We start from the raw sequence: 14,790 nt of genomic DNA, 5'->3' as shown, positions 1-14,790 counted from the left end.
GACAATAAGTGGAGACTAGGAGAGAGAGAGAGAGAGAGAGAGAGAGAGAGAGAGAGAGTTATTTTTGGTTCTATGAATCACTGATGAATCGCACCATTATATCCGTTCGCTTCAAACCCTAAACTACAAAAATTTTAAAATGGAAAGACAGCAATAATTATACGAGTTTGGAATTTGGAGAACGTTCTTGTTCATCCATTTTACTTTGATTTGTGGTGGGGGTAAAATGAAGGGTCCAAGGAGGAGGAATTGGCAGGTTGACCACGGTAATAGTCAAAATTATGACCTGATTGACCAGTCCTTAAATTGGACGGTAAGGATCTAACGTAATCATAGTATTGCATCGGATGGGAATGGAAAAGGACCTCATCATGTCCCAGAAAAAAAAAACAATTTTGAAGCATTTAAAGGGTTAAAATAGAATTATTCGAAAAATACACTATGACATCAAATGAAATCTTCTCCAATAAGGAAATAAATAGTAACATATTAATTTGTCAGAAGGCAAATTTTGAATTCTTTCTACAAAAAGTTTAAAAAAACAAGAGCAATTGCCGTAATTGATGATCCATATCAGGATCAAGATTGATATGAATGTGGTACAGATCCAAAGGTAGGAAACCCTCAGACACGCAACCCTTAGATCTATGCTACACACTGTGTTGCACGACAAAGATCCCGAGTCCGGATTGATATCTGCGGAACCCAAAACCTTGATTCAAATCCATGGTACTTCTATTTGATAAAGGACATTGGTCAAATTTCAGCTAAAACAAAACGCTGGAAATGCTTAAACAAAGAGTTTTATGTATTGTAAAATTATCAAACTGCTTACATATGATGGGTTGTTTGTAATTTTGTGGCTTAACTTTGGGCACTTGCAGTACTCTTTTGTGTGAAAATCTAACAAAGAAAGACTTGTCTACCACCTTCTCCAACCCATTTTTTCTGTCATGGCAAAGTCATAACACTACCATAACCTAAATGTTCCAACGTGTGAAGCACATCAGTTTATTTATTTTTTTTGTTTTTTATTTTTTTTGTTTTTTATTTTTTATTTTTTCCTATTTTTTGAAACCGTGAATAATTCTTTAAATTTTCATTTGCCATTAGAATGCTGTCAAAGACTTTCCAATTTATATAAAGGTGCATCCAATTCACGAAGCTTTCACTATTACGAGATCTAATGAGGATTATAATGTACACAGCCTTACCCCCCGCTTCATGTAACATTGTTTCCTAACACTCGTGACTACATTCAGAATAGAAACTGTTTTCCAATTAACAAAATAATTGTTTTACATCAACTCTAATATTGAAAGAAAAAAAAAAAAAAAAAAAAAGCCCAATGCCTCCTCACATGTACTATTTTATCGTCTTTTTTTTTTAAAGAGAAACAATGTAAAAGAGGTGTAGACTAGAGTACCCCACTTGCTCAAAGAACTCTTTACAAAAAGTAAAAAAAAATGACTTTCTTTCTTATCACTATGCCTAATAACATATAGAGCTTTAATATTTGTTACAATTCAATACATATGTTAATCCATGTGATAAGATGACCTCATAGATACAATTTCAGCTTAAAATGAATAGAGAAAATGGCTCAAATTACAAAAGATTCTATTTCGTCTTTTATATGCATCTCCTCCATTTGATGGCATTTTAGTAATCTTAGAACTTTGAATCAGGGTTTGAACAAATTCCCTTATTTATTTTGGACCAAAATTTTGATAGACGCAGCCAAATAGCAAATTACAAATAGCAAATCGTCTTTCAACCAAACAGGGCCTCAGGATTCAGTGTTCCTAACTGCTTGAGAAGTAAGAACTCTGAGGAGGACTTCACAGAAAACTCAAATCTTCCACTTTCCTCTTTTATCAATCTTCATATGGGGTTGCAGAAATCCAAAACTTGTGGGAGGTCAGAGATTCTGTATCTGATTTCACCTTCTACATAACATATAAACAACCTTTTTGAAGCCACCAATTACCTTTTTGGTGCCTTTCTTAAGATCAGTAACTTGGGTCCATTGGGGTTTTCCTTCTGTGTTGTTCTTTTCATTGGTTTGGCCATTATTGGGCCCAGGTGCTGATTTTATTGTTCCCAATTCCTCAGATGGCATTAGTGTTGTCTTGGAATTGCTCAATTTCTTCAACTGCAGAAGCAAGGAGAAATAATATACGTAATTACATATGCGCAGAACATAGAGATAATGTATGATATAAATGGGAGGAGGAATGCAGTCCGTCCAGTTAGGACTTCTTTTATGGGTTCTTAATTCTTGATCTAGATTTATATCTATATCTTGAGAAAGAACACTGCCCGTCTAGCTTTCCCCACACTCTGAAAACAGGGGCTATGTTTAAGCGTGGGCGAGCCTGTGGCACAATGATTAAATTGCACCATTGCAACCTATTGGTCACAAGTTCAAAACTTGGAAACAAACTCTTCTGCGAAGTAGGGGGTGAGGCTGCTTACACACTTACCCCTCCCAAACCTTGTAGTAACAGGAGCCTCGTGTACTGGGTTGCTCAAATAGAAATTAATTCAAAAATTAAAGGACATCCTTCTTCCTCCCCTTCCTTAGGGAAGAAATTTCAGAGACAGAGTCATCTCCTCCAATTTCTCCTTCCACTACTTCGGGTTCATCTGGCCTATCAGCCCCCTCCATCGAACAATCACACAGAAGAGAGGGCTTAGCTTCAAAACCACTCACAGACTCGCAGTTCAAGTTCCCGAGCAAAAACTCCTATACGTTGCACACGCACCACACCTGCACTAGTGCAATCTGTCTGGTCCGATATGGTCTGGGCTGGTCCGAGCAAAAACCCCGTCCATCATAGAGTTCATAATTCTAGGGCAAAAACTATCTGAATCCGTCCAATAACTAATTGAATATGAATATAATCTCAATTTCTGATAGATTATTATCCGATTTGTTTAACCATCTGATGGTAATAAAATATCCTAACACATTTGGCATGACAATATAATATACTAATTCAATATATAGATATATAAATGATAAATGGGACGTGAATGGTGAATATGATATATATTAGTTTTTTATTACAATTTATTATATATCCACCATATCCGATAATAATTGGATTATCCGATTAATGAACGAATTTAGAATTGAAAGTACTTTTCATTTCCGAACAGATAAATGGTCTGAATTTAAATATTAAATTTGTAAATGAATTTCATAATGGAATTGTCCAGTCCGAGCTGAATTCAAACTGTTTACATCTTTACATAAATCATACCTCACAAGTCTAGCAAGAAATCTTACACCCTCCCACCCAAAAAAAAAAAAAAAAAAACAAACAAACAAACAAACCAATAAGGACACTAGTGTGTTTGAAGCTTTGATATGCATTTTCGGAACCCATCCTGATTTAAAATAAATTTTGAAGCAAGAAAATAAAGAATAATTATATATTCAAGATTAGAATTTATTTACAAAATGTTTATCAAACACAACTTAAAATTTGTAACGAAGAACCAACATTGCAAGGGTGATCATTTCAACCTCTGAATGAATGAAGAAGCTACAAAAGGAGACCTCTACGACTCTTCTTGGTCTTGAGCTCAAATTGATAATTTACAAGAATTTCGTTCGAGGTAGATCTCTTCCCCATGAAGAAAATGGGAAGCCATGGTTTAAAGGTTTGAGCAAGCTAGGTTGTGAAAGCTATCACTACAAAGAAATTGGGAGAAAATATTAAGAAAGCTCTTGAGAGATAAATTGGACCTCAAGAAATATTCAACATAGTGTTTTGATGAGGCAAGGAAGAATAAAGCCGACAGGTTTTGATCCCAAAGATCTTTTGTTTCTCAAGATTAGGAATTCATGTTGGTAGGTAAGGGAGAAGGAAAGATCCACAAGTTTGGACATATAGGCTATGTTTGATAGCTAAGAGATAAAAAATAAAAGAAAAATTCAAGAGAGGTTCCCCAAATAGGCCGTCTAGTAAGAATTATTCCCTCTCTCACTCTATGCTAATATGATAACTGGTCCTATGGGAGAAAAATTGTAAACTTGATAGCATTTATCAAGAAAAATTAGTCATTTGATGCACTAGTAAATTCATCTCCATAAAATTAGAGTCCATGCTTTCCCCATGAGGACAATTGTAAATTAATGGATACCCTAGTAAAGTTCCTGACCAACATATTAAAATTAGGCAGTCAATCTCAACCTTGAACCGGTTGGACTGACCAAAAGCAATTAAAAAATCGGACCAAAATTTTCGGTTTGAGTTTTCATAAAATTGGAAGAAAAAATCAAATCGAATCACGATCAAAACGAAAGAACAAGAGAAAACATATCTTCCCATGAAGAAAGTTTTCCTTCACGTGGCATGAAGATTATAGACATCAATGGCTATTCTTCTCTGCCCCCCTTACTTATGAGTGGTAAATAATAGTTCCACCCCTTGCACGATACCCTCTCAACACCACCCAAAGGTTTTAGTCAAGGGGTTCATCCTTAACCATGGTACTTTCCCATTATTTTTAATTTTTAATGTGTGTATATATATATATATATATGTGTGTGTGTGTGTGTGAAAAATTAAAACATACTAATAACAACCAGATAATGGACCGATAAGAGTTCATTAAGTCAACCCAATAGAAGACTTTACTAAACCGCACCAAAACTGAAATTGAAACGAACTTTGTCTTAAAGGTTTGGTTTTAATTTGACCTAGTATGAAACAGAAATTGATTCAACCCAACTGAATTGATCGATTGACACCCCTAACTAAAATTACGGATATAATATATATTCTAGCAATGGTCATCTTAACACTTTTTCTTGCCCAGTATAGGCTACCATTGCCCCCAAAATTATGAACCAATTTCTCTTACAACTATATATGTCTTACTCTCATTTTGAGTTATCATCACCAACATCAGTCCTTCACCTCATTAAAAAGTGGAAAAAATTCTTATAACAAGCAGTCTCTTACTCTGAGCTGTTGAGCAACAAGAGTTTGGCTTTAGTAGTCAATATATATTGCTATATTATAGCAAAAAATTACCTTTTCTTTGTAAATCCAACTGGTGTCCAACAATACATTACTAGAGAACTCACTTAGCCACCACACCATTTGACCCTAACAACCAAAACTTAGATAGGCTTCCTCAATTCTACTTTAATTTCTTAGCTTTGTGTGAACTACTAGTAGTATATAAGTAGAAAGGTGATCAAGAGGATCTCAACATGTAAAGGAGGTAATTAATGTCATGAAATTAAGAATCAATTAAATGAACCTGGATGTAAGAATGGTCACATACGTAAGCTTAACCTGGATGAAAGAATGACCACATACACGTAAGATTTTACCTATGCTTCCATTTGTTTCCTTGCAAAACCTTAAGTAGGAGAGATAATTTTCTTACTTTATTTGATTAATTAATTTTCCTTCAATCATGTTGAAGAAAAAATCTTTTCATCAATGGTGATATGATGTTATGATTAGACTCGGGGTTCATCATTAACTTTGACTCCCAATTATTTATGGTAAAAAATATCTTTTTTTTTTTGCCAATCGGGTGAGATCTAAGGATGTGAATTTGAAACTGAAATCGTGAAACCATTTATCAAATGGTTCCATTTTAGTTTTAAAATTGAAACCCTGATTCGATTTTGCTTTTAAAATTTAAATCATTGATAAACCGTTAAACCGATTAACATATATGCAGTAAGTTTAAGTCATTCAATGTTAATTTTACATATATTTCCATAAGAAAATTTAAGTTTTTTCTACCCAAAATATATATATATATATATTAACAATAAATAATTCAAACAATTTACATACATTTCAATAAAAAAAATTTAAAGGTAAAGAAGTTGTTTAGACAAAAATTAGAAAACATTAGAAAACTGTTTAAAACCAAAACCATTTATAAATGGTTTCGATTTTAAAACTGTTTATCAAATGATTCGATTTTGATTTTACATAATTTTGAAATCAAATCAAACCGTTTACAGTAGAACCAAACCGATTAATACCCTAGCTGAGATCCCATGGTTGAAGAGATTCTCTCTTCACCATGTATGAAAAGAATATAAATCCTACTTTATTTGGAATAAACCTCATACATCGGAAATCCTGTATTATACATATATTTGTAACCCATTTATAATAGGAAAAACTAGCTGGGCTGGATTTGTATTACATGGGATCACTGCCCTCTCCCAAACTAGCTAAAATTTCTAAGAATCTCAACTTGTTGAGACAGAATCATTGTCCTCTACCTTACTAGGTGGAATCTTAAGAGAATCTCATTTTGTTATATAGGGAGTTACAAGTTTCGATCGACTACTCCTCCATCAGTAGTCCTACCCCATCCTTCCCTCCCTCTCTGCAACGGGCAGAACCATTGCAGCAACAATGGCAGTTTCAATTGATGAAAAAGGTACCCTCTCTCTCTCTCTCTCTCTCTCTCTCTCTACCCCTTGTCACTCTTTTAATTAATTTCTGGGTTATGTAGTAATTGCAGTAGAAGAGGTGAACGATTGTCCAATAGAGGAAGTCCGGCTGACAGTTCCGATCACTGATGACCCGACCATGCCGGCATTGACGTTCAGAACATGGGTGTTGGGGGTCCTCTCGTGCCTCATTCTCTCCTTTGTAAACCAGTTCTTCCGGTTCCGTCAGAACCCAGTGAGCATCGGGTCCATTTCAGTGCAACTAGCCATTCTTCCAGTGGGAAAGTTGATGGCGGCTACGCTGCCGGAGAAAATCTTGACGGTGCCAATGACTGGGTGGTCATTCTCATTGAACCCTGGACCATTCAATATTAAAGAACATGTTCTTATCACAGTCTTTGCTAACGTTGGAAGTGGTAGTGTTTATGCACTCCATATTGTCACCATTATCAAAGTTTTCTACAAGGTGGAAATCCAACCTGTTCTTGCCATCTTGCTAACCCTAACCACCCAGGTTTATATCTAGATCTCTCCACTGAACTTTGTTATGGGTATATTTTGTTCAAGAATTTACTGCTAAGTGTGGTTTACTTTTATTTTTTACATTTCCGTGACAACCAGATGCTTGGGTATGGTTGGGCTGGTCTTTTCAGGAAGTTCCTTGTTGATTCACCCTACATGTGGTGGCCAACATCCCTCGTTCAGGTATCCTTGTTCAGGTAATCTCTCTCTCTCTCTCTCTCTCTCACCTAGGAGTGTTAAGTTCAGCCCGGACCAAACTCATTAATTAGGTTGGTTTTATGGAGTATTTGGTAGAGTTCGAAATCAAATCGGACCAAGTAAATTAGAAATGAGACATCTTAGAATGTTTGTCCCAATTGATAAATATATAATGACGAAAAAATATGTATCTTAAATGGTTTCATTAAGGACAACAGTTAGTGTTTGTCACAAAAATACCTTATTTTCATGTGAACCAAAACTCTCCCCTTCACACCCCCCCCAAAAAAAAAACACGACTTATATACCTGAAATCAGTCTGGACCAAATCCAATAGTAGATTGATCATAAACAAACAACAAAAAAATGATAAGAAACCAGACCTAACTGAAACGACCGAGACAAAAAATTTCCTAATGGGTTTTGTTTCGGGTTAACCCAAAAACTGACCGAAACTAAATCGAACCGGCTAATTGACAATAGTTAGATATTAATGTGTGTTGTGTGTAAAAAATTGTAAATGATTAACCTTTTTGGATTGATTCTTGCAGGGCCCTACATGAGACAGAAAAAAGAGTAAAGGGTAGATTGACAAGGCTTCAATTTTTCATCATAGCCCTTGGTTCATGCTTTGCTTACTCTATCATCCCAGCCTATTTCTTCCCTTCATTAACTGCACTTTCTTTCATTTGTTGGATGTGGCCTAAGTCAGCCACAGCACACCAAATCGGTGGAGGCTTACAAGGTCTAGGCCTCCTATCATTTGGATTCGACTGGAATGTGGTGTCATCTTTTATAGGTAGTCCATTGGCATACCCAGCTTACTCCATAGTCTGTGCACTTGTGGGTGCCTTCTTCGCACTTTATGTTGCAGCCCCCATTGTTCATTGGACCAATTCCTTTGAAGCTAAACGATTTCCCATCTTCTCAAGCCGCACATTTGATGAATATGGAAACCGCTACAATGTCACACGGATCTTAGATCAGAAGTCTTTCTCTTTCGATGAACAAGCCTATGATAGTTACAGTAAGGTCTATGTTAGTACAATTTTTGCATTTAGTTATGGTATGAGCTTTGCTACATTAGCTGCGAGTCTCTCCCATGTTGCCCTTTTTAATGGAAGGTAACTATATATATTCACTTGTTCATCCATTGGGAAAACAGGTTTGGTTGAGTTAATTGATCTTGGCTGTATCACTACACAGATCAATTTGGCGACAAATGAAGTCAAGCATAAAAGATAAGTCTGGAGATGTCTATAACAGGATTATGAAGAATTATGATTCTGTCCCTCAATGGTGGTTTTACACAATCTTTGTGGTTGTGCTTGCACTTGCTATTTTTGCTTGTGAAGGTTTTGGTGGAAAATTACAACTTCCTTACTGGGGTGTCTTATTAGCCATTGCTTTGGGTCTATTTTTCACATTGCCTATTGGTGTGATAACAGCAACTACAAACCAAGTAAAATCTCTCTCTTTCTCAGTCAGACATAAACACAAACATGGAGAGGACATCATATGGCTAACTAGTTTGTTATGTTAAAACTCTTGTGTACAGCAACCTGGACTGAATGTGATCACAGAGCTAATTATTGGTTATCTATACCCGGGGAAACCCATTGCCAATGTGGCTTTCAAGACCTATGGTTACATAAGTATGGTACAATCAATCTTTTTTCTTCAAGATTTAAAGCTTGGACACTACATGAAGATCCCTCCAAGATCCATGTTCTTAGTTCAGGTAATATTAATTGTTGTTTATAATTTCACTATTAGAGGCTTCTTTTTGAAGAACTGATACTGATCTTTAGTGATTTGGTTGAGGTAGATGGTAGGGACATTGATCAACAATGTGATCACATTTGGCACAGCTTGGTGGCTTCTAACTACTGTGGAGAATATTTGTGATGTTACTCAATTGCCTAAAGGAAGTCCATGGACATGCCCAGGTGACAATGTCTTCTACAGTGCTTCTATTATATGGGGTGTGGTTGGTCCACTTCGTATGTTTGGAAAGCTTGGTGTCTATGCCAAGTTGAATTGGTTTTTCCTAGTTGGTTTGATTTCACCAGTGCCAATCTGGTGGTTAAGTCGAAAGTTTCCACAACACAAATGGATTAAACTCATCCACACACCCCTTATCTTCTTCAATGCTGGTGCGTTTCCAGAGATTAAGCCTGTTAACTATTGGACTTGGGGAGTAGTTGGGATCTTCTTCAATGTTTATGTGTATAGAAGGTACAGAGGGTGGTGGGCTAGGCACAATTATGTTCTCTCAGCAGCCTTGGATGCAGGAGTTGCTTTCTTGGCTCTCCTTGTCTATTTCTCTCTTCAAATGAATGATATCTTTGGTCCAGATTGGTGGGGTGCAGATGGAGGAGATCATTGCCCTTTAGCAATTTGCCCTACAGATCCAAGGATTATGGTAGAGGGCTGTCCAGCTATGTCATAATATGATTTCTTTCTTTTTTCTTTTAATTGTGTGTTTGTGTATAAATTTCATCTATTTAGCATGAGGGAGAATGTTAAGGGACCATGGGATCTGTTAGAATCCTAATCCTATGTAATCTTACTTATTGTATGATTCAAAAAGCCATAAAACATCATGTTGGTAGGTTTTTTTGCCACCCTCCTTGTAGAAACGTAATCCTAAAATGATGCAGAAGATAATGGAAAAACAAGAACAAGCAATACACACAGATTTACGAGGTTCGGCAAGATTACCTACGTCCCCGGTGAGATGAGATCCTGATTCACTATCAATGGAGAATAGAGTTACAGCGCTCGTCCCTCACACGTCTCAGTATTGCTTGCATTACAGAGAAAGAAACTCTTGCTATAAATATATAGCAAAAAACCCTAATCCAGAAAGTACAAAATTGCCCTCAAATAAAAAATTCGAGCGGGGAGCTGTGCCCCCTACACCCCCTGCTATGCAGGGGAGCCTCCTGCCCCCCTTGCAACCCCCATAGGACTGCCATCCTGCCTGTCGAGGTGCTGCACTAGTACTCCCTGGATTAAACTCTGACAGAATACAAGACATCGTACATCAACACTCCTTCCCTAATTAATCTGATCCAAAAAGGCAAAACTAGGGAGTGGAGATGACTGTACAATCATTCAGTTAAATGAATCTTCTAAAAGGGCAACATTTTATTATCCATAAGAAAGAGTCTGACCTAGCTTAGGCTTTTGCTATAACTGAGTTGGTATAGTGTATGGATGGAGGGACAGGGACCAATGGGGTTAGTATAGTGGTGAAAATACCCTCAATCCATCACCGTTCGAGTTGGTAGGGGCTTATCCTGGGGGCTATGATCACTACCATGGAGCACTCATTTTTGTTACCAAAAAAAAAAAAGGATGGAGGGACAGGGCTCCTCTGTACTGTGGGTTGTAATTGCAACACTTGAATTTTTATAAATTAACAGTGAAGATTTTTGAGGAAGGAGAGGGGGTTTTGTACATGCGTTGCAGGGGAGAAGATTAAAGGAAACAACCTCATGAGGGAAGAGAATTCTTCAAGCCACTACGGAGTAGCGGGGTTTTCACGGTTTCCCACATTAGCTTTGAAGGTGTCATTAATTCTCTGTTCGGCTGGATCTAGTTCTTGGGTATTCAGTTCATATAGGTTTGGATTTGTCAGTTTTATGATTTTACCCGTTTTTCATACTCATATATGATTTGAATTGGTTAGGTATTGATATTGGTTATACAAAACGGTATACTGTAAATCTAATACCAATACTTAAAACCATGGAGTAGACTGACCATGGATAGTATCCAGGTCTTTTCCAATTTTAAAGTGCTCTTTATTTTTCCTCTCTAACATTTGACTCCTGCCATGAGATCTACATATGACAACCGGTCCTGTGGGAAACCATCTTAATATTGAAAAATTGAACTCATAGATTGTTGGCGGTAAAATTTGAAATTCTCCTAAAATCGATGGCGTGGCACCTGCAGGAGAGAGACGTGGATTAATGGTGAAGCGTTCAAAAATCCTTACCATCGGTTACATGATGTCCAAATGTGAAGGGTGTAGAGATATGCTGGGGAAAATATGGCCATTGTACAAGTGTCATGTAGATGACATGAGGTAATATAGTGAGAGCAATTGTTCAGTGGTGTTCATAAGGAATGATTACCTAACTAAATGAAGAAGCTATTTAAGGAGGGAATTTCGGCCAAGAAGAGGCATGAACAACAACACAAAAAACCTATCTACATTGCAATCCCTTATCCATTTTGTTACTTTCTTAGTGCTAGATTCAATTTAGGATTCTTTTACTCAGCAATCGATGTAATTTTTTCACAAGTCTCTATTTTTGGTGGATTCTTGTGCTTTGTTTTCAAGACTTGTCTTGAGGAATAAATCATTTCCTCTTTTTTTTTCCCTTGACTTGTCTTTTGGGCTTGATCTATTCGTAATCAAAGTCCCTCGAACAATCAAAAAAGTGGGGACTCCAGTCTTTTGATCAAAGTTAGATTGCATTAAATCCAATTAGAAAAACATTTTGGCACACCTGAGTAAATTTTATTATGGACAAAAAAATCGTTGGAGATGAGAAAAATTTGTTGCCAACATAGATCAAGCAAACTTAGCCACTTGATATTACTAGTAAGTTCTCCTCCATATTATAAAAAAGAAAAAAGAAAAAAAAAAATCTCCTCCTCCCATGAAGTTTTCATGTTTTCCGAATGAGGACAAGTAGAAGTTAATGGACATCCTAGTGGAGTGGAGATAGCGGAGCACTAGCTCTCTTTTTTATTTCGTTCCTTCATTTCTTACCCAAAAGAAAAACCTATCTTCAATCATTGTATTTGGACTCTAGTCAATAGCGTTCACCACCTCTTTGCTTCTTTGGTGTTCAGATATGGATGGAGAAGGTAGGAGGAAAAGCGAGAAACAGCTGCACAATCACTACCACCTGAATCCTCTCAGAAATTCTTTTTGGCCCAGAAGTGACTTCTGCTTCTGGTGGATCAACTAAACCTACCTCTGATCATCAATAGTAATCTAGGGTGGTGAATCAGGTAATAAATCTTCCCCTATTTCTCCTTTAGATTTGCTTTCTAAACCCATTAAGAGTTCAATCGAATCATCACTATCTGATCTTGTTATCTCAGTAACAAGTTACAACTACACCTCAATCAGTACTCCTCCCCCCTCACGTTCTGCAACTTGAGAACCATTGCAACAACATCAATGGCGGTTTCAGCTAATGATAAAGGTGCATGCTTCTCCCTCCCACTCTCTCTTTGTGTTTTCTCTCCCTCTTCCTTGTCACTTCTTTATGGGTTATGTAGTAGTTGTAGCAGAAGATGTGAATGATTGTCCGATAGAGGAAGTCCGGCTGACAGTTGCAATCACCGATGATCGGACGATGCCGGCATTGACGTTCAGAACATGGGTGTTGGGTGTCCTTTCGTGCAGCATTCTTTCCTTCGTAAACCAGTTTTTCCGGTTCCGTCAGAACCCAGTGAGCATCGGATCCATTTCAGTCCAACTAGTAATACTTCCGGTGGGAAAGTTGATGGCGGCGACGCTGCCGGAGAAAATCCTGACGGTGCCAATGACTGGGTGGTCATTCTCATTGAACCCAGGGCCATTCAACATGAAAGAACATGTTCTTATCACCATCTTTGCAAACGTTGGAAGTGGTGGCGTTTATGCACTCCATATTGTCACCATTCTCAAAGTTTTCTACAAGAAGGAAATCCAGCCCATTCTTGCCGTCTTGCTAATCCTAATCACCCAGGTATATATCTCTCTCTTCAATGAACTTTGTATAAACAATATTTTACTTGATTTGTAAGTATGGGCATAGTGTTCCTAACCAGACCCAACCTAACCTTGGGGTAGCCGAGTTGGTAAGGGACTTTCGCTTCAATGTGGTTTTGAGTTTGACTCTTCTTAGATCCTTGTGGCCACTCACACAGGGTGTTCAATGCTCTTTACTGTTTTTTGGTGAAAATTAAATGATTCTCATTCAATCCTGATATGACCAAATCCATAAGATTGTGGAGTTAGTATAGACCCTTATGGAGTTAGTATAGGCCAACGGGACTAATAAGGTTGAAGGCCTGGATATATGTTTTCTTAAAAAAAAAAATAATAATAAAATAAAATAAAATAAAAAATAAAATCCTAACCATTATTCTTCTTTCTTTTCTGGGGAGAAACAGACGCTTGGATATGGTTGGGCTGGTCTCTTCAGAAAGTACCTTGTTGATTCACCCTACATGTGGTGGCCAGCCTCACTCGTTCAGGTGTCCTTGTTTAGGTGATCTCTCTCTCTCTCTCTCACACACCCCTCTAGGAATGGCAAGTTCAGCCCGAATTCATTGGACAGTCCAAATGTGATCGATTCAGTCCAACCAAACTCTTATCAGGTTGGTTTTAGGTTGGGGTTTTATGAAGTATTTGATTGAAACCAAAATCAAACAAGACCAACCGAATACCCTGGTAAGAAACCAAAAAAACCCCAAGAGTTTTCCATTAATTTCTGTGTGTATACATGCAAACCCGAAATGGGACGATTCTGAAATTGAAACTTGCAGAAATCGATAACTTCCTAACCAGTTTGGTTTCGGGTTAGTCTACTAATTGACCATAACTGATTTAACCTTACCGAACCAGACCAAACCGACTGATTGATACCCTTACATACACACACAAATACACTATATAGTTAGCCTTTTTAGGTGTGTTGTGCATGTGAGAAATTGTAAGTGATAACCTTTTTGGGCTTGGATATTGCAGGGCTCTACATGAGACGGAACAAAGGGTAAAGGGTAGATTAACAAGGCTTCAATTCTTCTTCATAGCCCTTGGCTCCTGCTTTGCTTACTCTGTTATCCCAACCTATTTCTTCCCTTCAATAACTGCACTCTCATTCATTTGTTGGATATGGCCTAAGTCAATCACAGCCCACCAAATTGGTGGAGGTGTACAAGGTCTAGGCCTCCTATCATTTGGACTCGACTGGAACGTGGTGTCATCCTTTTTGTATAGTCCGTTGGCATTCCCAGCCTATTCCATAATCTGTTCACTTATGGGTGCATTCCTCGCACTTTATGTTGCAGTCCCCATCTTATATTGGTCCAATGCCTTTGAAGCGAAGCGGTTTTCGATCTTCTCAAGCGGCACATTTGATGAATCTGGAAACCGCTACAATGTCACACGGATCTTGGATCAGAAAACTTTTACTTTCGATCAACAAGCCTATGATAGCTACAGTAAGGTCTATCTCAGTGTCAATTTTGCGTTTACTTATGGTATGAGCTTTGCGACATTAGTTGCAAGTCTCTCCCATGTTGCCCTTTTTAATGGAAGGTAAACCATATATTCATTTCTTTGAATTATTAACTTGTTCATCCACTAACAATGTCCATTTCCCTATTGATTGACCAAGATGATCTTGGCCTTAACACTTCACAGATCAATTTGGCGACAAATGAAGTCAAGCATACAAGATAATTCTGGAGATGTCCATAACAGGATAATGAAGAATTATAACTCAGTCCCACAATGGTGGTTTTATACAGTCTTTGTGGTAGTGCTTCCACTAGCTATTTTTACATGTGAAGGCTTTGGTGGAAAATTACAACTTCCTTAC

General features: G+C 37.5%; 3 protein-coding genes across 7 annotated transcripts in view; 2 read left to right on the top strand and 1 right to left on the bottom strand.

Moving 5' to 3' along the window:
• LOC122071735 (WEB family protein At5g55860-like) overlaps positions 1–14,790 on the bottom strand; it is a 64,979-nt gene that overhangs the window by 6,983 nt on the left and 43,206 nt on the right. The gene's annotated exons all lie outside the window — the stretch shown is intronic.
• LOC122071729 (oligopeptide transporter 1-like) lies at positions 6,411–9,690 on the top strand. Its single transcript, XM_042636116.1, has 7 exons — positions 6,411–6,435; positions 6,511–6,962; positions 7,070–7,167; positions 7,720–8,292; positions 8,375–8,630; positions 8,727–8,909; positions 8,997–9,690. Exons 1-7 carry the CDS (start codon positions 6,411–6,413, stop codon positions 9,618–9,620), a joined length of 2,211 nt encoding a protein of 736 aa, XP_042492050.1. The 3' UTR covers positions 9,621–9,690.
• LOC122071736 (oligopeptide transporter 5-like) lies at positions 12,032–14,739 on the top strand. Of its 3 annotated transcripts, none has more exons than XM_042636131.1 (5): positions 12,032–12,205; positions 12,299–12,932; positions 13,360–13,455; positions 13,935–14,410; positions 14,587–14,739. In XM_042636131.1, exons 2-5 carry the CDS (start codon positions 12,394–12,396, stop codon positions 14,649–14,651), a joined length of 1,176 nt encoding a protein of 391 aa, XP_042492065.1. In that variant the 5' UTR covers positions 12,032–12,205; positions 12,299–12,393; the 3' UTR covers positions 14,652–14,739. The 3 variants fall into 3 exon arrangements, with proteins under 3 accessions (XP_042492065.1, XP_042492063.1, XP_042492064.1); XM_042636129.1 differs by having other exon boundaries at positions 13,935–14,507; XM_042636130.1 differs by lacking the exon at positions 14,587–14,739 and having other exon boundaries at positions 12,299–12,930; positions 13,358–13,455; positions 13,935–14,511.

The sequence above is a fragment of the Macadamia integrifolia genome, unplaced genomic scaffold, assembly GCF_013358625.1.
Source record: "Macadamia integrifolia cultivar HAES 741 unplaced genomic scaffold, SCU_Mint_v3 scaffold_68A, whole genome shotgun sequence".
Classification (NCBI taxonomy): domain Eukaryota; kingdom Viridiplantae; phylum Streptophyta; class Magnoliopsida; order Proteales; family Proteaceae; genus Macadamia; species Macadamia integrifolia.
The sequence above is the reverse complement of the archived record's forward strand: the minus strand, read 5'-3'. Positions and strand labels throughout refer to the sequence as shown.